Source organism: Schistocerca cancellata, chromosome 2, assembly GCF_023864275.1.
Source record: "Schistocerca cancellata isolate TAMUIC-IGC-003103 chromosome 2, iqSchCanc2.1, whole genome shotgun sequence".
In the NCBI taxonomy this organism is placed as follows: Eukaryota; Metazoa; Arthropoda; class Insecta; order Orthoptera; family Acrididae; genus Schistocerca; species Schistocerca cancellata.
This window is the reverse complement of record NC_064627.1, coordinates 1,093,898,253-1,093,925,235: the sequence shown is the minus strand read 5'-3', so window position 1 is coordinate 1,093,925,235 and position 26,983 is coordinate 1,093,898,253. Positions and strand designations below refer to the sequence as shown.

Genomic DNA, 26,983 nt, shown 5'->3' with positions numbered 1-26,983 from the left:
ACCTCACTGGATGTGGTTGGGTGTGCACATGTGTTGCTAGGCAGTGGTCTGTATAACGCTTTCTCTAATGTTCTCGCATAATAAACATATTCATAGTGAAACCGCTAATTGCACCTCAAACCAAAATAACGAGTATGTTGCAATTTCTAAAAGATGTTTGAGAATAGGAAGCACAGCAGGTTTCCTATCTTTTGGATCGTTGATTTGATGGAAGTCTGTTATAGTCATTCCATTACAGTCTCAGATTCATTATACGAGGTGCATTCAAGTTCTAAGGCCTCCGATTTTTTTTCTAATTAACTACTCACCCAAAATCGATGAAACTGGCGTTACTTCTCGACGTAATCGCCCTGCAGACGTACACATTTTTCACAACGCTGATGCCATGATTCCTTGGCATCGGCGAAGGCTTCTTTAGGAGTCTGTTTTGACCGCTGGAAAATCGCTGAGGCAATAGCAGCATGGCTGGTGAACGTGCGGGCACAGATAGTGTCTTTCATTGTTGGAAAAAGCCAAAAGTCACTAGGAGCCAGGTCAGGTGAGTAGGGAGCATGAGGAATCACTTCAAAGTTGTTATCACGAAGAAACTGTTGCGTAACGTTAGCTCGATGTGCGGGTGCGTTGTCTTGGTGAAACAGCACATGCGCAGCCCTTCCTTGACGTTTTTGTTGCAGTGCAGGAAGGAATTTGTTCTTCAAAACATTTTCGTAGGATGCACATGTTACCGTAGTGCCCTTTGGAACGCAATGGGTAAGGATTACGCCGTCGCTGTCCCAGAACATGGACACCATCATTTTTTCAGCACTAGCGGTTACCCAAAATTTTTTTGGTGGCGGTGAATCTGTGTGCTTCCATTGAGCTGACTGGCGCTTTGTTTCTGGATTGAAAAATGGCATCCACGTCTCATCCATTGGTACAACCGACGAAAAGAAAGTCCCATTCATGCTGTCATTGCACGTCAACATTGTTTGGCAACATGCCACATGGGCAGCCATGTGGTCGTCCGTCAGCATTCGTGGCAGCCACCTGGATGACACTTTTCGCATTTTCAGGTCGTCATGCAGGATTGTATGCACAGAACCCACAGAAATGCCAACTCTGGAGACGATCTGTTCAGCAGTCATTCGGCGATCCCCCAAAACAATTCTCTCCACTTTCTCGATCATGTCGTCAGACCGGCTTGTGCGAGCCCGAGGTTGTTTCGGTTTGTTGTCACACGATGTTCTGCCTTCATTAAACTGTCACACCCACGAATGCACTTTCGACACATCCATAACTCCATCACCACATGCCTCCTTCAACTGTCGATGAATTTCAATTGGTTTCACACCACGCAAATTCAGAAAACGAATGATTGCACGCTGTTCAAGTAAGGAAAACGTCGCTATTTTAAGTATTTAAAACAGTTCTCAGTCTCGCCACTGGCGGTAAAATTCCATTTGCGTACGGTGCTGCCATCTCTGGGATGTATTGACAATGAACGCGGCCTCATTTTAAAACAATGCGCATGTTTCTATCTCTTTCCAGTCCGGAGAAAAAAAATCGGAGGCCTTAGAACTTGAATGCACCTCGTAGTTTTCTTATGCTGCTAGTGGAATTGGTAATGGTGATTATTTTATTTTTACATCCAACTCATTAAGTTAACCACATCTAGATAGAATTTTATAACTTTTGTAATATTACATCTGACTTCAGCTCATGATTCTTTTATTACTGTCCCCATACAACTCCATACAACAACCGTGTGGCCTTTATTACACAGAATCTCAACAAAATTGGTCAAAGATGTTAACAGGTGTTCATAAATCTCAAATGCTGTATATCGAGAGCTATAAATATTAATTTCTAAATAATTTAATTTCAATATGTGTTTGTGTATCTGATTAAGTGTATTTTATTATGTATTTAAAAGTACATAAATGAAAAGGAAATAATTATTTCGAATCTTGTTAGAACATGATAAAAATAAATTATTAACAGTTGGTTCGGATGTCACAGAAAAATATCCACAAGTGTAACTTACACAACATTACTTCAGAAGGAAACAACAATGATTTAACGGAATTCTAAGTACGAAAATGGCAAAAATTAACTGACTGATACGTTACCAGGACATGAAATGAAAAGCTCGATATCTGACAAAACAAAAACACAGGCGTTCAGTGAGTTTCGTGTCTTGTGGGTGATGACCATCACCAACAAAACAACATGAGATAGATAATATTCATTTCTTGTGTATGCATGTCTTCTTAATTGTTCAGCGTCGCTTGTGCTAAACCTACTGACACATCAGTTTTCGTCTGTTTCGTGCCACAGGTCATAGGTAATACGATAATCCGCTAATGATGTAAACTGTTACTGACCAAGCTTCTTATTTCGTCCAAATTTCTCAGCGATTTTCTTCCATCCCAGAATTTGTTATATTTCACCTGGTTTCTTGAGGGTCCCATCTACATCTAAATCATACTCCGCAAGCCACCTAATGGTGTGTGGCGGAGGATACTTTCGGTACCACTATCTGATTCCTCCAACCCTGTTCCACTCGCGAAAAGCGCGTGGGAAGGCCCCAGCTATCCTTTCCTAGAGTAAACATGGGCTGCGCCAGGACCAGGCGTTGCGGCCCACACTTTCTCGTGTCCAGGGTATCTGACCAGAGCAAAATCAATGCCAAGAACATGAGGAATGCCACGGGGATCACGCATACCAGATGTCTGCCACAGAAAGTTCTATTCCATCATGTTTTGATCATTTCATTGAAACGCCACATTTGCACTTCGATGGCGAATAAGAGAAGAGCGTGAAACAGCACAACAATTTATATTTTGAGAAACATGACTCTGTAATTACTGCATGTGTTGGCTTACATTGTTTCAAGTAAATGTTCACGTTTTTCCCAAATAATGCCTCGTTTGTGGCACTTGTGCATCTGCTAGTCAGAACTGTGTGTTACGCGGGATTGTTTCTTAAGTGACTTATGATTCTGTAGTTCTTAGACGGGTGGTAAGACAAACACATCCCGGTATTTTAAAATCATTTTTATTCGGTTTTAGCCACCTGAGCTGCGGTACTTCTCTTGTCGGTAGTGATACTATAGAAAATAACGTATTTCGCTCGCAAGCTCCGCAATGCAAAACTGAATAAAGCAGTGCATCGTACTACAATAAATGCTTCAAATAAATTTCTTGTTTTTCTATTTCGGTATCTACATCTACACCCTGAAAACCGCTGCGAAGTGCACGGCGTAGGGCATTTTCCATTGTCCCAGTTATTAGAGATTACTTCACGTTCCACTTAGATGTGGCGCACGGAAATAATGACTTAAGTGCCTCTGTGGGTACTGTAATTAATCTAATCTTCTCTTGTCGATCCGTACGGGAGCAATACATAGAGGGCTAAAATGCATTGCTAGAGTCATCATTTTGCACTATTTCTTGAATAGAATTTTAGAAACACGACTTTGCACTAAATACTTTTTTCTGTTTCACCAAGGCTGTGCTAGCAGCCACATTGTAGACTACCAGTCTGCAATGCCTGCAGTAAGAAAACATAAACTCTTTAATCAATTATTAAGTAGTAAATACGCAAAATAAAAATCATAGTTCTATAAAAAACAAAGAAAGAAACTTAATAAACAAATTGGAAACAAACACACGACCTAGCATGAAAAACCTCATATCATTAACCTCACAAAATAATATTTTAATTAAAATAGGTAAGATAATTTAAACAAAGAATGTTTAAAGGGAATCAGTGTAGAAGTAAAAGATGATACACCCGAAAATAACTAAGAGAGCAAGTATAAAAAGAAATGTTATCTCAACAGAATCGAACTTATGATGGAGTACGTGCTTTAAAAGTGAGAAGAAATTACACCCCCCCTCCCCACCCCCGTTTTAAGCACGTTTATTGCCGATTTTAAAAGAGTTCGTTTATTGACTCTAGTCGCTCAAATACATTCTAACAATTAGTCATGCCTGAATTTGCAACACAGATTAGTTTATCTGATACTTTGTCTGGTACTTTCGCATATTTTATGTATCGCGGTTTCGTTTTTTGCTCCTCCTGTTCAAATCAAATATTAGGTAGGTTAATAAATAAATATTCCTGACTCGTTCAGTCTGGGGGGCTATTTGAAATGTGTGATAACTGAAAAAAACTTCACCTAAGCTCGCTAAAAAAAAAGCGTTTTATTGGGTGACAGCGTAACTCTGTCGAAACCGGTCATCCAATAAAATGCGTTTTTAGCGATCTTGGCTTGTGAAGTTTTCTTCACACATCATTAATAAAAAAAAGTTTTTTTGTCATTAGCACACAATGGCTTCCATGCTTACGCGATTGTAGCACTTAGCACTTCTGTGCCCAAAACATTGAATGCTCGCAGCGATTAATGATCTGAAATTAATTCCTTGAATATTCGTCCCAGCACCTCTTCCACATTCTATTTCATAAATTTAGCGAATACCGCTTCTCACTGTACTTGCTTTATTACGTTTCGCACCACGGCTCTAGACGTCTGACCGGTCCAAGATCGCCAACACAACTCCCCACTGTTCTCAAACAGGCCGATCGGTGTGGTTCAAAAATGGTTCAAATGGCTCTGAGCACTATGGAACTTAACATCTATGGTCATCAGTCCCCTAGAACTTAGAACTACTTAAACCTAACTAACCTAAGGACAGCACACAACACCCAGTCATCACGAGGCAGAGAAAATCCCTGACCCCGCCGGGAATCGAACCCGGGAACCCGGGCGCGGGAAGCGAGAACGCTACCGCACGAGATCTGTGTGGCCGAGCGGCTCTAGGCACTTCAGTCAGGAACCGCACGACCGCTACGCTCGCAGGTTCTAATCCTGCCTCGGGCATGGATGTGTGTTATGCCCTTAGGTTAGTTAGGTTTAAGTAGTTCTAAGTTTAGGGGACTGATGACCTCAGATGTTAAGTCCCATAGTGCTCAGAGCCATTTGAACCATTTTGTTCTCCAACAAAGCCGGAAAGAAGTACCACGAACCCCCACTGTCGGCGATAATCGACAATCACGGCATTGATACTAACGCCTAGAACGTTCCAGGAGGTCAGCGATAATGTTGTCGGTCCAGAATGAGGTACTGTGCTTATTGCTGCCAAAGGTTTCGATAGCGGTCCTGTTACAGTGGGCTCACTTCGGCTGAAGAGATAGAGTAAAAACTTTGTTGATATGTTACTTCGCGACTATGCTGTTACTGGTCTGACAACACGGGCAGAATTCATTAGTGGAATTGGCTTTAAAAATTTGCATTCGACAACATTAGTTTACGTTGTGCGCCCCCGGTAGCTGAGTGGTCAGCGCGACAGAATGTCAGTCCTAAAGGCCTGGATTCGATTCCCGGCTGGGTCGGAGATTATCTCCGCTCAGGGACTGGCTGCTGTGTTGTCCCAATCGTCATCATTTCATCCCCCACCGACGCGCAAGTCGCCAAAGTGGCATAAAATCGAAAGACTTGCACCCGGCGAACTGTCTACCCCTGGTCACACGGCATTTACATTTTTTTTTTAGTTTACGTTAACATTAAAACATGCTGCTAGTTGTGATTCCGTTTTTTTTTTATTTTACTGGATACTACAGGGTTATTACAAATGATTGAAGCGATTTCACAGCTCTACAATAACTTTATTATTTGAGATATTTTCACAATGCTTTGCACACACATACAAAAACTCAAAAAGTTTTTTTAGGCATTCACAAATGTTCGATATGTGCCCCTTTAGTGATTCGGCAGAACATCAAGCCGATAATCAAGTTCCTCCCACACTCGGCGCAGCATGCCCCCATCACTGAGTTCGAAAGCATCGTTGATGCGAGCTCGCAGTTCTGGCACGTTTCTTGGTAGAGGAGGTTTAAACACTGAATCTTTCACATAACCCCACAGAAAGAAATCGCATGGGGTTAAGTCGGGAGAGCGTGGAGGCCATGACATGAATTGCTGATCATGATCTCCACCACGACCGATCCATCGGTTTTCCAATCTCCTGTTTAAGAAACCTGAAGTGCGGCTTCAGCCGAACAAAACTTTATGAGTTTTTCTACGTATCTGTAGTGTGTCGTGACCATATGTCAATGAATGGAGCTACAGTGAATTTATGAAATCGCTTCAATCATTTGAAATAGCCCTGTATGTGTACTGCAGTAGAAACTCAAGTACATGGCTGTGCATAGCGTTTCTTTTATCATCAGAGCAAGCGAGTCCCTGGTTAATGCAGACCGCTGATCGTCTCACCGGTAAGGGACGCCTCGCTGTAAATGCCGGCGTTGTTGACGAGGATGTGGACGGCGCCGAGGTGTTGGCGCACCCACTGGAAGGCGGCCGCCACGTCGCCCTCCTTACTCACATCTCCCTTGAGCGCGTGCAGCCGACCACCGCCGACGTCCTTGGCGAGCTCCTGTGGCACCAACACACGGACGGCTGTCCTCAGCTGCCTGTTACACTTAGGTGGGCATTAACAACATTCTTACCGTACCCTGACATTTATTTGTGTTAATACCTAAAGCCTGACATTTAGTGTCTGTTATGTTGTGATCTTCAGTCCAAAGACTGGTTTGATGCAGCTCTCTGGGGCTACTCTATCCTGTGCAAGCCTCTTCATCTGCAACCTATATCCCTCTGAAGCTGCTAACTGTATTCACCTCTCAATCTCCCTCTACTATTTTAACCCCACACGCTTCCCTCCAGTACTAAACTAGTGATCCCTTGATGCCTCACAATGTGTCCTAACAACCGATCCCTTCTTTTAGTCAGGTTGTACCACAAATTTCTATTCTCCCAAGTTATACTCAGTACCTCCTCATTAGTTACGTGATCTACCCGTCTATTCTTCGCCATTCTTTTGTAGCATCACATTTCGAAAGTTTCTATTCTCTTCTTGTCAAAACTGCTTATCGTCCATGTTTCACTTCCATACATGGCTACACTACATAGAAGTACTTTCAGAAACGACTTCCTGACACTTAAAACTATACTCAATGTTAACAAATTTCTCTTCTTCAGTAACACTTTTCTTACCATTGCCAGTCTACATTTTATATCCTCCCTACGTCGACCATCATCAGTTATTTTGCTTCCCAAATAGCAAAACTCATTTACTACTTTAAGTATCTCATTTCCTAATCTCATTCCCTCTGTATCACCCGGCTTAATTCGACTGCACTCCATTATCATCGTTTTGCTTTCTTGATGTTCATCTGATATCCACCTTTCAAGATACTGTCAATTCCGTTCAACGGTCCTATAAGTCCTTTGCTGTCTCTGATCGAATTACAATGTCATCGGCAAACCTAAAAGTCTTTATTTGTTCTCCATGGATTTCAATTCCTACTCCAATTTTTTCTTTTGTTTCCTTTACTCCTTACTCAATACACAGATTGAATAATTTCAGTGACAGGCTACAACCCTGTCTCACGCCACTGCTTCCCTTTCATGCCCCTTGACTCTTATCGCTGCTACCTCGTTTCTGTACAAACTGTAAACAGCCTTTCGCTCTCTGTATTTTACCCCTGTAACCCTTAGAATTTGAAAGAGAGTATTCCAGTCAACATTGGCAAAAGCTTTCTCTAAGTGTACAAATGCCATAAACGTAGGTTTGACTTTCCATAACCTATCTTTTATGAGAAGTCTTAGGGTCACTATTGCCTCGCGTGCCGAAATCCAGACTTCTGTAATAGAATGTAATAATGTTACATACCTATGTTATTCGTTTCCAGCTACTTGATAGATGACCAACAGATAATCCAGTCTATGGGTAAAGTAAAGAGAAAACCTTGGGTTAAATTGATGGAATAGCTAGACATGGAAAAAAACAGCACAGACGTCTGAGAGCTACAGAGACCTCTGAACAATGAACCAATAAAAGCCATCGGGAAGGAGAATTACTGTCAATCCGGTTGTTCATCAGCTGCTAATAAATGGCAAAACAAATAGTCGAAAAAAGACCACCGAAGTTTCAAAGAAGTACTGAACAAGAAACGTGAAGTCTCTGCTATACTTTCAGTTTAGATGAGCTGGAAGATACCTTGAAAGTTAGTTAGGCTGGCAAAGCGGCTGGACTCGGCGGTATCTTGTGGCGATAACGGATCAGAGATGAACACAAGCTGTATCTGTATCATCCGAAAGAGCACCTCTCGAACACCGACTGAGACAGAACCGACAGAGTTCAATTAGTCGGACTGATAAAACTCTGATCCAACACCCCGAAATTCACTGCGTCCGGAAATTTTAAGTTACTGGAGCCAGAAATACTCTACTTTTCTTCAGTTCGGCTGAACACTACATTCAAACATTAAAGTAAGTACCTAAAAACTATAACAACACAGCAAATCAAACAGATTACCACTGATAAAATACTCTCCTAAACAAACTTAACAACTGATGACATATTTCTATCTAATAATACAATGACAGATAATGCATAGCGCGCAAAATCCATCGGCAGAGCACAATAATTCACATGAGATCAAATGCGAAACAATAAAAGATGCAAGTCTACATAAATAGAGACTACATAAATAAATAAACATTGGCAATTATTAAAAAAATTAAAAAGTAACCGAAACTGTTTTATCTCATTAACATTAGTAACTATTGTTTGCAAAACTGGCTGTAAAACTGGCTGTGTCGGAACTTAATAGGTTTACAAAGTCATTATGGTTATGGAAAGAAATAATTAAATGAATGAAACCAAGTTTGACTGCTGCTCTCAATATTACTGAACATAAAGCTCAACAGTTTTACAATATGGCAATTGACAATTATGTAAAATGAATGACAAAGTTATTGCGTTTTTACATCACTGGTTAGAGCGATGTAGTTCGCGGTATCTCTTGTCCAATGTTCCTTCAAAACAATTTTCACTTAGCTGATGCTGCCGGCGGGCGATCGTCGTCATCCGCGCCGTTACTCCATGATCCTTGGGCGTGCAAGCCAGTAACCGCTGTTGTCTTGCTCATCTCCTTATTGGTGAGCGCCAGTTGTGAATGTAATACGTACGCTACATGTTTGCAGAATTAATTCCAATCTGCGTATCTGCATATAATGATGACAATAAAACATGCTTCTTTCAATTAACGCTTGAGGTATTCAGACGTCATAATGTTTGCTACACACATTAATCACAGTTTTCCTTTTTATGGTTTACGATCACGCCGCAGCACTTTTGACAGTATATCCGAGCGCACTACGGAAATAAATCAAGTCAACTCTACTGTGGATGACCAGTCCGTTGCTTAAACAGAAAAATAGGTACCTTGCGCAGTCGCCTATGCAATCACTTCAATTACGCGGCAACCAGCGCACCATACATTCACACTGCAAGTTATTTTTATCAGTATACGACACGAAAATTTGTTACCATATTTTCTATTTCGTTCTACAGTCCGTGGTATGCACTAAACAGTTTGTGTTGTCTACAATCGAAAACAGCTGCCACGCAGCGACAAATTACCAGCCCCAAGATATCAGTCTATCGAGAGACAAGTTTTTCCTAAAACATGTCACTACCGGCACAGTACACAAGGCAATTATGCGAATCTCTTCCGAGGCAGTAGGAAATGATGGAGTGAACATTGCCATGATTAAGAACGTCGTAGACACTATTATTCCAGTTATCACAGATATCTTCAACCTGTCTCTTGTCAGTAGTACATATCCTACTGAATGGAAGCAAAGTTTAATTCAAACTATACCCAAGACTGACAACCCTAAGTCGCCAGGTGACTACAGGCCGATCAGCATACTACCTGCAATATCTAAAGCCCTAGAATACATCGTCCATGAACAGCTGACGGATTACCTCAAAACTCATAACATACATGACAAATATCAGTCAGGCTTTCGAAAGCACCATAGTACAGCTACTGCATTAATCAAAGTAACTGATGACATTAAACATGCTATGGACAGACGTGAAGCTACCATCCTAACACTGCTTGACTTTAGCAAGGCTTTTGATACAGTTGACTTTGATATATTACTAATTAAAATGAAACAGCTGAATTTCTCAAACAGCGCAATACACTGGTTCGACAGCTACCTCAAAAACAGAAGTCAACAAGTCATTTGTGGGTCGGAAAAGTCCTCATGGAAAAACGTGCGCTGTGGAGTTCCCCAAGGCTCCGTCCTTGGTCCATTACTCTTCTCACTGTACATTAATGATATTTCTTCAGTGATTCACTCCTGCAACTACCATCTATATGCCGACGACATCCAACTGTACATAAGTGCAAGCCCCAAGAACATTGCTGACGCAGTAGCGAGTATGAACGCAGATCTTTGCTCTGTTTCTCGATGGGCACAGAACCTAGGTCTGAAACTAAACCCCAAGAAATCCCAGGTCATACTTATATCTCATCCAAAGTTAATCAGCCGGTACTTTCGCGAAACAGTCCCTCAAATACTCGTCAATGGAACCCAACTACCATACCAAAAAACAGTAAAAGACCTCGGAATAATCTTGGATGAACACTTAAACTGGGAAGAACAAACAGTCACAGCTTGCCGGAAATCGCTCTCCTCCCTCCATGCAATTCAAAAATTTAGAAAAATATTTCCAACCCATGTTAAACAAAAATTAGTCCAAACACTAGTCTTGCCTAATCTTTACTACTGTGATGTAGTTCAACACGGCACAAATAGTGAAAATTCGAGATGCCTCGACCTAGTGATGAATGCTTGCGTTAGATACGTGTGCAATATACGGTTGTATGATCATATCAGTCCTTCATACTCCCAGCTAGGTTGGATACGCCCACATAAGGCACGCGATCTCCACACGATGTGCTTACTTCATCGATTTCTTAGCCACTGGTGCCCCCAATACTTATCTTCTCACATTAAACACCTACCATCATTCCACAACCGCAATACCAGATCGGATACGTCTAGCATCTTGGCTGTACCTTTACATAACACAAAATCTTTCTCCGTATCATTCTCCATCTCAGCCATACGACTATGGAACGCGCTTCCCTGTGATCTGCGTCTTATCCAGAACCACTCAACATTCAAGAGGGAACTCAAAACTTACATATTAGGGACGGTATAGCCACCATTGTTGTGCCCCTCTCATCTCTTTCTTTCTCCTCTCCATCATAGCTTCGAATTTTACCATTCTATTTCTCTTCCTCTAACCTATCTACCTCTTCTATATCTCTTTCACCCCATTCTCTCGTCTTATGTCTCTGCTCGATGAGCTTAACTCACAAGCTGCAAGAAAATAACGAGACAATTCCCAACTAGCAATAGGACTGACATTCATAAAAGAAAAGTATGTTTACTTTGATATACATAGTCATTACTATTATTATTATTATTATTATTGATTGTTATAATTATCATTGTACTACTGTTATAATCTCTATTTCTTTTTTCTTTAACATTAATACTGTATAACACGTTATATGTCCTTAATGTTCTGTAGAAACTGTAACTCGTTCAATCTGAGTATGCCTGGTTAGGTGTAAGAGAGGGCCTGAAGGCCCTAATCTTGCCAGGTAAAAGAAATGCATAAATAAATAAATAAAACAGTGTCTTTACTGCATGTACACAGCCTACCGGTCTGCATATCAAAGCTTTATGCTTACTTTATGCTTATTGAGGCAAAACACAGTTACGGCAAACGAACAACGCGACACGTAAAACCACTAGTTCTTTGATCGCGTTACACAGCGAGATCATAGATGTAGCACTGTCCAAACACTGATATTTTTCAGTGGCCTCGAAAACAGTGTGTGACAGTACATACACGTTGCACGACAATCACCTCCACTCTCTTCTGCTCTCTCCCGACTTTTGGTGATGCCTTCTCTTTCGACCTGTCAGTATGACTCTACGTAGCTCATACACTTCGCTTCACATAGCACTTTCAGAAATTCTGATTACCTCTGATTACCTCGATTTACGGCTTTATACAAAATCACAGTCTCTTGTTACTCTGTCCACAGAAAATGAATTCCAATGACACGTTAACAAATAAGAAAGTATACAACATCAGAGTAACTGAAGATGGCAGCCACATTCATAACGACTATATTAGGTAAACAGAAACATAATTATTCCAAGAATTAAATTTACAAAACTCCTTCTGAAATATTTTTTCAATGTATGATGAAAATAAAGCAGGAAAGAAGTAAAAGAAAATATAGTAAAAAGTAAAAAAAAAGTATGTCTGCCTTTAACATTATCTTCACAATCTGTATGGAGCAGATTCACTACTTTAGGAATGTTACCAAATAATGGATCCTACCGCTGTTCAATAATTGTCTGGAACAACACCGTAACGATAAAAACAGGAATAAGACTAAAGTGTTATAAGCCTTATAATTAAATTTTCCCTGAGGCATTTAAGTCTCGTCTTTATCTACGATAACGTTGGAAGCTGAAGAAATGAACTAAAATTTGTGCCGCGACAGGGACTCAAACCCGGCCTAGTAACCAAGAAGACCCGTTTCGAGTCCAGGCTGAGGTACAAATTTTAATTTATTTCTTGAGCTTCTAACATTATCGAAGACTAAAGTGGTTGCGATACTGAAACCTGATAAGCAGCCTAAAGACCCAATGAATTTAGACCAATTTCATACCTGTGTCATCTGTATAAAGTTTTTAAAAGATGCGGCCGGAGTTGCCGTGCGGCTCTAGGCGCTACAGTCTGGAACCGAGCGACCGCTACGGTCGCAGGTTCGAATCCTGCCTCGGGCATGGATGTGTGTGATGTCCTTAGGTTAGTTAGGTTTAATTAGTTCTAAGTTCTAGGCGACTGATGATCTCATAGTGCTCAGAGCCATTTGAAACATTTTTTTTTTTAAAGAACCGTTTTGAAACCTGCGAAGTACTTCTATGGGTTGGGGCAAATAAAAGTGGCCCAGAGAACTGAGTTAGTGACCACCATTCATCTCTTGGCACTTTCGGGCCCTGGTCAACAGGTTATAGAAGACGGATGGAAGTCTGTTTTTTTTTATTTTTTTCTTTTTTTACCTTTTTTTTACGCCTGGAACTGCTGCAGTCTAGTCCAAAATGCTCTGCTGCAGTCCTTGGAGACTATGAGGGTTGTTGCAATACACCATAGACTTGAGCGCTTCCCACACAAAGTAATGGCACACTGACAGATCAGGTGATCTGAGTGACCAACTACGGGCCGAGACCAGCCTAACCTCTGCTAACAAAAAAATGGTTCAAATGGCTCTGAGCACTATCGGACTTAACTTCTGAGGTCATCAGTCCCCTAGAACTTAGAACTACTTAAACCTAACTAACCTAAGAACATCACAGACATCCATGCCCGAGGCAGGATTCGAACCTGCGACCATAGCGGTCGCTCGGTTCCAGACTGAAGCGCCTAGAACCGCACGGCCACACTGGCCGGCCTCTGCTAACAACTCTGTCAGGTGTGAAGATTGTGTAAATGTGTAAAAGTGCTAGTACGTTTGGCCGTCTGTATGCGCAGCTGCTCCATCCTGTTGGAAGTAACTGCAGGTCTTTTCCACCCTCGTCAATGTCGCCACTCGCCCAAGCCACCTTTATTTGCCCCATCATGCAGAGGCCTACAGACAGGCAACTGGCAGAAAGCTGTATCAAGTGGTTGCCTACCTGCAGGTGCGTAGCTGTACTTTGGAGTTTTTCTCAGTAAAAGCACACTTTTAACATTCTCAGTAAATGTGGGGGGCGGGTCGAGAGATGGCACCGAGGTTATTGCCGAAATGGAGGGGATCCCTCTGCTGCTTTATTCACTCGTATGACAATGTGACAACTCTCCATTATCACGCCACAGGAGGGCATGAAACAGGAGCATTGCAGAAACATAAGATACCTTTGCTGCTTCGGATCATTTTCAAATTTCGTCGAATCGGTTTCAACGGTCCCTAGTGGTTCCAACCTGTACACTAGAGCACAAATTGCGGTCGCACTGCACTCCAAAGGGGTGAGATCATGCTCAATGCGTTTGCTAGCCCTCGATGTCCTCAGAGTACAGCTGAAGTGTGAGGAAGATATCAGCAATATCAAATATTGTTAAGAACATCTTCCCGTTGCTCATCACACTGCAAACGGTCCTTTTCGAATATGTTGGAATCAACGTCGCAAGGAAAGGGAAGGGGGTTTCATTGACGCTAATTTCGCACTCCCAGAGGCCTCTGAGGGGCGGTGTGGCTGAAGACGTGTTTTCTTCGGCCGTTCACAAGAAAACCTCGTGATTTCAGCGCTGGGAGTCGCGATTCCGACCGCCATTGCAGAGCTGTAAAACGAAAGGAAGAAACGTAGGTTAATGGGGGCTATGGGGTAGAATTGTGGTGAAATTTGGTGCCAACGGGACTTTACTTGTTACATGAAGTTCTGAGCTCTGGCGTTATTTCTGCACGTGTGGACACATTTCTGTTGGAAGCGTCGTCGAGCCCAAGGGTGACGTCGCACGGCGGCACGCTTTTGCACCATTACAGAGGAAGGATGTAGGCACCTCTGAGCCAAATTTCTAATGTCTGCGTCGCAGTGGGGGTAATTACAGATTTCAGAAAACCTGTTCTTTGATTCTGTTGTGTACTGTCGATCACCTACATATGCTACAGCATCCAGAAAACCGAGATTCTGTTCCAGGATATTAGTACACCTACGTGCTAAAGAAACTGGTATAGGCATGCGTACTCAAATACAGAAATGTAAACAGGTAGAATACGGCGCTGCGGTCGGCATCGCTTATATAACACAACAAGTGTCTGACGCAGTTGTTACGTCGTTTAGTGTTGCTACTGTAAGTAGACTGTATAGGTTTTTTTATTGGTAACGCCACATAGCGCTCTGTATGAAAATCACTGGCTGTGCTGTGTGCAGTCTGTGGCTGGTTTGCTTTGTTGTTGGCTATTGTAGTGTTCGGCAGCTGGATGTTAACAGCGCGTAGCGTTGCGCAGTTGGAGGTGAGCCGCCAGCAGTGGTGGATATGGGGAGAGAGATGGCGGAGTTTTGAAATTTGTAAGACTGGATGTCATGAACTGCTATGTATATTATGATTTTTCAACACTATTAAGGTAAATACATTGTTTGTTCTCTATCAAAATCTTTCATTTGCTATGCCTATTAGTAGTTAGTGCCTTCAGTAGTTTGAATCTTTTATTTAGCTGGCAGTAGTTGCGCTCGCAGTATTGCAGTAGTTCGAGTAACGAAGATTTTTGTGAGGTAAGTGATTTGTGAAAGGTATAGGTTAATGTTAGTCAGGGCCATTCTTTTGTAGGGATTATTGAAAGTCAGACTGCGTTGCGCTAAAAATATTGTGTGTCAGTTTAAGCACAGTCATGTATAATTGTTGTAAGGGGACGTTTCACTTCAACGGCAGCTTATTAAGATTTAAGTGAGTTTGAACGTGGTGTTATAGTCGGCACACGAGCGAGTGGACATAGCATCTCCGAGTTAGCGATGAAGTGGGGATTTTCCCGTACGGCCATTTCACGAGTGTACCGTGAATATCTGGAATCCGGTAAAACATCACATCTCCGACATCGCTCCGCCCGGAAAAAGATCTTGGAAGAACGAGATCAACGACGACTGAATAGAATCGTTCAACGCGACAGATGTGCAACCCTTCCGCAAATTTCTAAAGATTTCAATTCTGGGCCATCAACAAGTGTCAGCGTGCGAACCACTCAATGAAACATCATCGATAGGCTTTCCGAGCCGAAGGCCCACTCGTGTACCCTTGATGAGTGCACGACACAAAGCTTTACTCCTCGCCTGGGATCGTCAACGCCGACATTGGACTGTTGATGACCGCTAACATGTTGTCTGGTCCGACGAGTCTCTTTTTAAATTGTATCTAGCGCATGTACGTGTACGGGTGTGGTGAGAGCCTCGTGAATCCATGGACCCTGCATGTCAGCAGGGAACTGTTCAACCTGGTGAAGGCACTGTAATGGTGTGGCGCTTGTACAGTTGGAGTGATATGGGACCCCTGATACGTCTAGATACGACTCTGACAGGTGACATATACGTAAGCATCCTGTCTGATCACCTGCATCCATTCATGTCCATTGTGCATTCCGACGGACAATGCGACATCCCACACGTCCAGAATTGCTACAGTGTGGCTCCAGGAATACTCTTCTCAGTTTCAACACTTCCGCTGGCCACCAAACTCACCAGACATGAACATTATTGAGCGTACTCGGATGCCTTGCAACGTGCTGTTCAGAAGAGTATCCACCCCGTCGTTTCTTGCGGAAATATGAAGAGCCCTGCAGGATTCATGGTGTCAATTTCCGCCAACACTACTTCAGAAATTAGTTGAGTCCATGCCACGTCGTGTCGCGGCACTTACGCGTGCTTGGTGGGGCCCTACACGAGATTAGGCAGGTGTACCAGTTTCTTTGGCTCTCCAGTGTAATAGCTTGCTGTGTCCAAAGCAATTCCGTGTTCGGACTTGCATCTGTAATCGACGTGTGTGGGCCATATAAGATCACTCTGACTCCAACGAAAACCCACATTTTCATTTTAAATTTTGTTTAATGTCATACAAAACCAGTCTTCATAAGTACTGGTCATGATGATGCGCGTTAGAAGTTCTCTGATGTATATAATGAATACCACGCTAGTCATATAAGCTAAAGACGAATGTGCATCGCTAAAAAGGAGAATAAAAGAAATTGGACTGAGAAACATTGGTACTAGGAAGATAATCGCGAATAAACCTTGGGTAACGGCAGAAATACTTCAACTGACCGATGATGGAAGGAATTACAAAAGTGTTCAGGGAAAGACAGGAACACAGCGATGTAAGTCTCTCAATACTGAAATAAATGGGAAGTGTCGGAAAGCTAAAGGAAAATGGCTGCACGAAAAATAAGAAGAAATCCAAAAGAAAATGGACATAGGAGAGCCAGATTCAGCATACAGAAAAGTCAAAACAGCTTTCGCCGAAATTAAAAGCAAAGGATTTAGCGTAAAGGGCGGAAGAGGAATCCCATTGCTAAACACAGAGGGAGAGTGGATAGATTGAAAACGCATAGTGAAGCCGTCTAAGAGGGAGACGAAACATGTAAAAGAAGAAGAAATGGGAATTGATATGGAAGACAAAGGGGGTCCAGTATTAGATTCAGAATTTAACAGAGCCTTGGAAGACTTGTAATCGAATAAGGCAAAAGCGATTTGGAATTTCTGAAATCATTGAGAGAAGTGGCAGCCAAGTCGCTATTCAGATTCGTCTGTAGACTAACGACATACCATCACAGTGTCGGAAAAATATCATCGACGCAGTCCCCAGCGTAGTAAGTCTAAGCAAGTGCGAGAGCTATAGCACTCACAGCTTAAACGTTCATACATCAAAAATTGCTAACAATAATAATATACAGTAATAGTACACAGAAAAGAAAATTTAAGAGGTGTTAGATAACGATCAGATCGGCTTTCGGAAAGGCAAACACACCAGAGAGGCAGTTCTGACGTTCCACCTCGTAGTGGAAGCAGAACTTACGAAAAATGCAGGCACTTTGATAGTATTTCTCGATCCAAAACAAACGTTCAGCAATGTAAACTGGTGAAAAATGTTTAAAATTCTCATAAAAATAGATATACGCTATAGGGAAAGTAATACATGATGTGTAGAAGAAGCAGGAAGGGACAATAAAAAGGGAAGATCAAAAAAGAAGTGCTCGGATTAAAAAGGGTTTCAGGCTCAATATGCTGAAGTAATGAAGATAAAAAAAAGGTATAAGAATGAGATTTAAATTCCAGAGCAATGATAAGATTAGGTGAAGACTTTGCTGTCCTCAGGGAACTTGAGGAAGAACTGCATGAGCTGTTAAGTGGAATGAACAGTCTAATTAGGACAGAATATGGATCGCGAGTAAATAGAAGGACTACGAAAGTAATGAGGAGTGGCAGAAATTATTTCATCGGCACGCGTGAAATAAAAATTGGGAATCGCGAAATAGAAGAACTGAAGGAATTCTGGATCCGTGCAATTAAAATAATCGGCGAAACAAGGAGGATGTAAGAAACAGTTTAGTACAGGCAAAGAGTACATTCCTGGCCGAAGGAAGTCTCCTAATATCAAACATCTGCCTTGATTTGAGAAAGAAATTACTGAGAATGTATGTTTGGAACAGAGCTTTGTATAGCAGTGAATCGTGGACTGGGAGAAAATTGCAAAAGAAGGAGAGAATCGAAGCACTGAGGTGTTGAAAATTAGCAGGGTGTTGAAAATTAGGTGGATTGATTAGATAAGCAGTGAGGAGGTTCTTCGTAGAATCAGCGAGGAGAAAAACACGTGCAAAATATTGACAAGATGAGTAGTATGATATTCTGCCTTCCGGCAGGTCTTATCGTGGGTTAAGTGTCTTCCACTTTTGTCTGTCCTTAGCCATTTCTGAATATTTGTCTCTTTTAATATTGTCCAGCATCTGATATCTTCTTTTTCCTCTTCCCCTTTTTCCCTCCACCATTCCTTCTATTCCTTCCTTCAATAAACATTCCCTCCTCAAACAATGTCCAACCCAGTTCTGTTTTCTCTTTCTGATGACTTTCAGCACGTTTCTTTCTTCTCCAACTATTCTTACTACTTCTTCATTCCTTACTCGGTCTTTCCATTTCACTTTTTCCATTCTTCTCCATATCCACATCTTTAGTATCTCCAATCTTCTTTCATCTTCCTTCCTCAATGTCCAGGTTTCCACACCATACAGTGCAACACTCCAGATGTAACATTTGGCAAGTCTTTCCCTCAGATCTTTGTTTAGAGGTCCGCAAAGTAATTTCTGTTTCCTCTTGAATCGTTCTTTTGCCATTCCAATGCTTTTCCTAATGTCTGTTGATCAATACATATCATCCATTATTACACTTCGCAAGTAATTGAAGTTATTCACTTGCTCTATTTCCTCTCCCCCTATTTTCGTACGGGCAACGGCCTTGCCGCAGTGGATACACCGGTTCCCGTCAGATCACCGAAGTTAAGCGCCATCGGGCGTGGCCGGCACTTGGATGGGTGACCATCTGGGCTGCCATGCCCTGTTGCCATTTTTCGGGGTGCACTCAGCCGCGTGATGCCAATTGAGGAGCTACTCGACCGAATAGTAGTAGCTCCGGTCAAAGAAAACCATCGTAACGACTGGGAGAGCGGTGTGCTGACCACATGCCCCTCCTATCTGCATCCTCATCTGAGGATGACACGGCCGTCGGATGGTCCCGATGGGCCACTTGTGGCCTGAAGACGGAGTGCTTTTATTTTCATATGGCATTTTCTCCCCTTTTCTCCAGTTACCATGCTCTTCGTTTTCTTCTTGTTAGCCTTCATTCCACAATCTTCTAATTTTGTGTTTATATCATCTAACATTTGTTCCCTCCCTCTTGCATTCTCTGCCATCACAACCATGACAAGATGATGATTTGCACGATAATAGAACATGCGTTAAGACGATTGTAGAGGAAGATGGAGATAGGAATGCAGCGAACAAATAGTCAAAGACATTTGGTGTAAGTGGTGCTCTGAGATGAAGAGGACTTCACAGGAAAGGATGCCTTGGCGGGCCGCAGCAACCTAATGACCAGACTGATGGTCTAAAAAGAAAAGTCCCTTTTATAGCTCGTCCTTTGTGTCCTATACCTAATCAGCCAAAAAGTTTCGTGACAAGGTTAATAAAAAAGATAGAGTAAATCTAAGATGATGATTTGCACACTTCAAGTGTTCTATAGAGTCTCTCCTCATTTGAGTACAACACACAAAACGTTCGTACATCCATGAGAAACTGTCAGATAAGTACCTCTTTGGGCTGTTGTTCAATTCGTCCGTCACATTGGCGTGAATGTCAGGTACGTCGTCAGAGCATTGATTCTTCATGTGAATTTCTGCACATTGCCGTTTTCTGCTAGATTCGTATTGATAATACCAAATCTCGCCGCCCATGGTGATTTTTTCAGAAACACGATTTTCATTTCAGTCAAGTCGTGGCAGGCGACCACACTTCATCGTTTTCCTTTGGGAGGTGTGTGGGACAAACTTTGCTTACACTATTCTCTTCTTCAAAATTTTCTGTAGAATGTTTTGAACAGTTGATTCAGAGATGTGCAGTCTGTTGTTCCGCTGGGATTTGTTACGCAAAAGCGTTGCCACACTACGGCTGCATGGCCTCTACTAAACACTCTATCGCAAAACCAACGAACCTGAGGACAGCTGTCGAGAGTCTCAATACCGACCTGACTGCAGTATCAAAATAGGCGCAGGTGAAAGCCGAACCCATCCAAAACGCAAGCGGTACTGGTTGGTCATTCTAGGCACATGAGCCCAAAATATCGGGAATCCCTACCATCTTTAATCCTAAACGGGACAAATATCAACTGACTTCCTTTAGTGAACAGCCTAGGAATAACAACACATGTAAATCTAAATTGGACTGAGCACGTAACTATAATGTGCAAGAAGGCATCACCACCTCTTCATGCCCTACAAAAAACTAAATAGCTCACCCCTCTTGACCCAAAAAAGAAACTTGAACGAACTCATACTCTTCCAATTATTTATTAGAGAGACGTTATCCTGCAAGGTCTTTATGAGGAAAGCTCACGGCGTATGGAACTGGTTATGAATGTCTGTGTTTGCTACAACTGTGATGATCAATTTCTCCATCATGTGTACAGCTATCCTGGCTGCGTGCAGACAAGCGCAGGGGCTTCCATTCCCCCCTCTCATCTCTGCTGTCTTATCAGTGAACAGTGCGGCTTGATATCTTTCCTCGACCTTAACGCTTTTATCTGAAGAACATGAGAGAAACACTCATTCCCATTACAGCAAATTCCACTCCGTCGTTCAGCCAGTTTCTCGAAGAACTTCTCAATAGCAGGAACCAGAATGTGGACTAACCTCCCACATTATATTAGAGAACTGAATAAGATCTCCAGCTTCAGAAGACACTTAATGAGGTGTCTAATGAAGGAACCATAATGAGTAGCATTCTCCCTGTAAGCACTGGTTACCTTTGTTCATCCTTCTTTCCAACCAGATCTTCGTCATTTCCAAATATTCTTACTTGATGGTGTCTCCTTAAATTTGGTTTCCCCAACTCGCTGTATCAGAAAATATCCATTTTGTACACCTATAATTATTTTTATATCCATCGCTATTATTATTATTATTATTATTACTATTACGAACATTAGTGGCAGCAGCTGGATGTAGTATTCGTACAAGTACTGCCACTATTAACTTAATCAATTCATAGACAGTAAAATTTACTCACACTGCCACTTCATACACTAAAATCATGCTAATACTATTTTTCGTATTAAAACTGTTATTTCAAGGTAGCTCTGATGTAAAAATCAAACCGATGTAAGAGAGGGCCTCATGGCCACAATCAGGTTAAGTTAAATAAATGAAATAAAACAAATAACATTGCCTGCTCACAATTGAGGGAACGGCCTTGCCGCAGTGGATACACCGGTTCCCTTAAGATCACCGAAGTTAAGCGCTGTTGGGCGTGGCCGGCACTTGGATGGGTGACCATCCAGCCGCCATGCGCTGTTGCCATTTTACGGGGTGCACTCAACCTCGTAATGCCAGTTGAGGAGCTACTCGACCGAATAGTAGCGGCTTCGGTCAAAAATACCATGATAACGACCGGGAGAGCGGTGTGCTGACCCCACGCCCCTCTTGTCCGCATCCTCCTCGGAGGATGACACGGCGGTCGGATAGTACCGGTAGGCCACTCGTGGACTGAAGACGGAGTGCTGCTCACAATTGACTGTACGAATACACGTCTGTTGGTTCCAGTAGTTAGTAGAATCTGCCACTGCAATTACTGCACTGACGTCGCTTATCAGTGTCGGAACATTTTGTATGGCCGATGTATACTTTCCATATACCAAGTAACTGTCACTCTTCTAATATTAGCAGTCGACGCCACAGACCACTGTTTCTGCGCGTGCATAGTCTGCAGCATTCTCAAGATTTTTGAACTGGTCACTGGTGACTGACGTGCCTAACCCACTTGCGATGTAACTGGCGGCTGAACTACGCACAGACACGTGACGCGCGTTCACTGCGTGCAGTCGGCTTTGACCAGAAAGTCACTCCCACGGAACAGGCTTTAAACCCTGCCCGGTACATAAACAACTCTCTCCGGTGGCTGCGGCCCGCTACATGCACCGAAGAGCGAAGTGCCCTGTGCGCATGCGCAACACGTACAGCCGAGTCCTAGCGTTAAGTATCGGGCCTATCACACATAGAGTAGAAATATCTCTGGAGTGAGCATTGCGTCCTGCGCATGTTGTCAACATTAAACTGGAATTGTCACGTGATCTAAGGACGACGTCGATTGTTTAACACCAATTCGCGTCCGCTTTCAGGTGACGTCACGTCTCGTCACATAACATCAAAACATTCTACAATACCTTTCGAATGGAGGGATTCGCACAGGTCGTCAACGGAACGTCACGCCATTGCACGGTACGTCAAGATTTCTCGGGAAGAAAATTTTGACGGTACCAGTCTGTTAACATCTTAAGTTAACCTATTTTCGCCGCGCTCATTCTCCTTATAATAGTGGATTTGGTACTGTTGTATCTATCATAATCTTTATTTTATAATAGCGCTTTGTTTTAGTGACAGGCCGGCCGGAGTGGCCGAGCGGTTAAAGGCGCTACAGTCTGGAACCGCACGACCGCTACGGTCGCAGGTTCGAATCCTGCCTCGGGCATAGATGTGTGTGATGTCCTTAGGTTAGTTAGATTTAAGTAGTTCTAAGTTCTAGGGGACTTATGACCACAGCAGTTGAGTCCCATAGTGCTCAGAGCCATTTGAACCATTTTTTTTAGTGACAAATTGGAGATGTTCCATGACGGCTGGGATATTTTTTTCACTTTCTTACACAACCGAGGTCGTATATCTGAAGGCGAAAAGTTATATAGTTTTTACGATAACATAACGGCGCTGACCCCCACAATGTATATGTACAAGAACATAAGTAGACGAAGCAAATTCCACCATATGACATTTTAAGCAAAAAAGTCAGCTTTAATGAAGGAGTAAAATACAGTTGTGTATGACGTTATTAATTACGTAAGAAAAAAGATAATGGATAAGTTTAACAGGCTTCATTAATTCGTTTGAAGCTTTCTTTGAAGTGTATGAATTTACATATTTTCCCTAGCAAATAATTGTCGATGTTTTGAAACGTTGTCTCACTTCTCAGTAATTTACCAAACATAATTGATCAAGAACATAGGTTATAGAGTTTGCTTCGGCTACTGACAAATTTTGTCGTTGTTAGCTCCTCAGTTCTGATACTATACTCTAACATTTTATGCATATTAGGGATGATGACTCAAAACCCCAATTTCGCCGTTCAGTACCATGTTAAGCGACTTGACGAGATCTGACATGAACGACGTAAATACATGCTGACGTGAAGCTTGTGTGACGTCATGCTCGTTCATTTTGCTCTTCAAAGCTAAGAGCCCAATTTATTTCAAATATCAGACGTAAACTGCTATGGTGCCTGCAAAACGTGTATACTAAATCCACAGAAGGGAATCTGTCTTTACTAGCGATATGACAACATTCAAAATTTATAGGACAAATGTCGGACAAATCTACGGCGTCCCGAGATCACGTGACCATTGTGGCAACGTATGTTGACAACACTAAATCAATTCTACGCTTCTGAATGCTCTCTCCCGAGATATTTCTACTCTACGCTATCACAGTTAGCATGGTTAGTGGGGCAGTGTCGGCAGCTGAAGCTGCAGCTGCGGCGGCTGCTCCCGCGACTGACCTGCACCCTGTCGGGCCTGCGGGCGACTCCCACGACGGTGACGCCGTGCCGCAGCAGGGCGCGCACCACGGCGGCGCCGATGCCCGCGCTGGCGCCAGTCACCACCGCCACCCGGCCCCGCCAGCGATCCATGGCGACTGACTGTGCGCTTCTGAGCTGGCCCTGCCCTCCTGCCCACCTCTGCTGACGTCACGGCAGCAGATAACGCGCCGCCCGGCACAGCTGAGGCCCTGAGGCTGCATTCGTGGCCGTTATCGCAGTGAGAACAGCGGCGGAGCCACTGTGTAAACATAGCGATGCTAGAGGGCAACTGTGTAACAGGATAGCTTGACAGTAATTGTTGGAACTCAATCTGCCGCCGCACTGGATCCTTCAGGGGAGTCCGTGCCACCGCCCCGACGGCTTGCCGTCCGTGCCCGAACGGCAAGTTGAAACAGAGAAAGGGATACATACTCGTACACTACTGGCCATTAAAATTGCTACACCACGAAGATGACGTGCTTCAGACGCGAAATTTAACCGACAGGAAGAAGATGCTGTGATATATAAATGATTAGCTTTTCAGAGCATTCAACAGGGTTGGCACCGGTGGCGACACCTATAAAGTGCTGGCATGAGGAAAGTTTCCAACCGGTTTCTCATACACAAACAGCAGTTGACCGGACTTGCCTGGTGAAACGTTGTTGTGATGCCTCGTGTAAAGAGGAGAAATGCGTACCATCACGAATCCGACTTTGATAAATGTCGGATTGTAGCCTATCGCGATTGCGGTTTATCGTATTGCAATGACTGTTAGCAGAATATGGAATTGGTGGGTTCAGGAGGGTAATACCGAACGCCGTGCTGGATCCCAACGGCCTCGTATCACTAGCAGTCGAGATTACAGGCATCTTATCCGCATGGCTGTAACGGATCGTCCAGCCACGTATCGATCCCTGAGTCAACGGATGGGGACGTTTGCAAGACAACAACCATCTGCACGAACAGTTCGACGACGTTTGCAGCAGCATGGACAATCAGCTCGGAGACCGTGGCTTCGGTTACCCTTGACGCTGCATCACAGACAGGAGCGCCTGCGATTGTGTACTCAACGACGAACCTGGGTGCACGAATGGCAAAACGTCATTTTTTTCGGATGAATCCAGCTGCCTTCTACAGTATCATGTTGGTCGCATCCGTGTTTGGCGACATTGCGGTGAACGCGCATTGGAAGCGTGTATTCGTCATCGCCACACTAGCGTATCACCCGACGTGATGGTAAGGTGTGCCATTGGTTACACGTCTCTGTCACCTCTTGTTCGCATCGACGACACTTTGAACAGTGGACGTTACATTTCAGATGTGTTACGACCCGTGGCTCTACCCTTCATTCCATCCCTGCGAAACCCTACATTTCAGCAGGATAATGCACTATAGCATGTTGCAGGTCCTGTACGGGCCTTTCTGGATACAGAAAATGTTCGACTGCTGCCCTGGCCAACACATTCTCCAGATCTCTCACCAACTGAAAACGTCTGGTCAATGGTGGCCGAGCAACTGGCTCGTCACAATACGCCAGTCATTACTCTTGATGAACTGTGGTATCGTGTTGAAGCTGCATGGGCAGCTGTACCTGTACACGCCATCCAAGCTCTGACTCAATGGCCAGGCGTATGAAGGCCGTTATTACGGCCAGAGGTGGTTGTTGTGGGTACTGATTTCTCAGGATCTATGCACCCAAATTGCGTGAAAATGTAATCACATGTCAGTTCTAGTATAACATATTTGTCCAATGAATACCCGTTTATTATCTGGATTTGTTCTTGGTATAGCAATTTTAATGGCCAGTAGTGTATGTCTTTGTGACATAAACCCCTTCCATCGAAAACTTCTCTCCTTCATACCTCTTCTGTGTTACCACAGATGATGTGTCACTAATCTTATTTGTACTATGATTGCAGTACACGTGAGGTGCCTATTTGGTTCCACATTAGGTCGTGAATACGTTATCTTGAGGCTATAATAAACTCTTAGCGAGGAACTGATGTTTTAGAAATAAATAAATGTCCAATCATTTTGTTTATACGGGATGCCACTCGCATTTTATTAAGAGAATACGAGAAACTGCACAATTACATTCCACTTTACAGTCACAAATATTTTCCGTTCTTCGACAAAATAATGAACTGCTTAAGTCCGTAATTATTATCACATTGTTCTCAACTACATGTTCGAATGATGAGAGGTTGGTACTTAAGTCCTTGGCTGATACCGACCGCGGCAGACAACACGTCTGTCCTCCGAGAGTACAGAACCACCTCTGATCTCACAGCCGAACTACTTCGCTCGCCATCCCAGATAGGCGCGATCCGAAAATCTACGAAGTGCCTCGCCTACCTTTACGTTTAGCAGTTGTTTATTATTCTGCTTGTAATTAACAGTTTTGAAGTAATGGAAGGCTGCTATTGAGACATGCTTTTACATGAAATCCAAGTAGATACACTGTCTAGTTTTTCTAATATTAATAACAAAAGACTATCATTTTGGCGCGCAACTCCCTTACGCAGCATCCAATCGCGGAGAAGGACCACGATTTAGGCGGTCTTTCCCGCGATACCCGTACCGAACAAACCATCTGTCATCGGTACCTCACACATTATGTCAGTTTGCCAATGCTGCCTTCTCAACTGCTCTAAGAGAGCTTCTTGTAGCCGAATATGATGGCTGTAAAGCGAGAAATATTACACCTGCTGCCGCCGACGTGTGATAGATTCTGCCATGCAAATGTAACAGAATGACTAAAATCGGAATCAGTAGAGTCCAAGAAATATTCTAGGCATAACATGGAGGGACCATGCCACAAATGAGATGACCCTGACAAGGGAAACTCCCCATCGCACCGCACGCAGTTGCAGTGGTAAAACGGCGCAATGGGCAGCCCGTCAAAAACCGGACACAGATCAAGCACGAAAACAGGAAGAACTGTGAAAAAAGAAGTAAAATAGAAACACTGAATAGTCCAAGGTCAAGATGTGCAACATCGAGCGAGTTGTTAGAACCACGGCGTCATGTTTGTGTACTCACGGTGTGTGACTGCGGACGAGGAGATCTCCGTTCAAGTCTTCCTCGTGTCCCTCCCATTTTTTCACGAAATTATGAACTGTCCGTCCGGTCATTGAAGTGTCTGTTCTCCTCCTCTGATCATGGCATTTGTCATGCTGTACATTGGCTATAAAAT

At 43.1% G+C, this 26,983-nt stretch overlaps 1 protein-coding gene and 1 pseudogene across 1 annotated transcript in view; one reads left to right on the top strand and one right to left on the bottom strand.

Annotated features, from left to right (window-relative positions):
* LOC126149856 (farnesol dehydrogenase-like) overlaps window positions 1-23,921 on the bottom strand; it is a 103,414-nt gene extending 79,493 nt beyond the window's left edge. The window contains exons 1-2 of the mRNA XM_049915837.1: window positions 23,767-23,921; window positions 6,257-6,419 (exon numbers count right to left, since the gene is read on the bottom strand). Of these exons, the coding sequence (XP_049771794.1) occupies window positions 6,257-6,419; window positions 23,767-23,898 (295 nt within the window). The 5' untranslated portion in view covers window positions 23,899-23,921. The remainder of the gene's footprint in view (window positions 1-6,256; window positions 6,420-23,766) is intronic.
* On the top strand, window positions 18,898-19,015 carry LOC126163631 (5S ribosomal RNA; annotated as a pseudogene).
* Window positions 23,922-26,983: the final 3,062 nt, after the last annotated feature.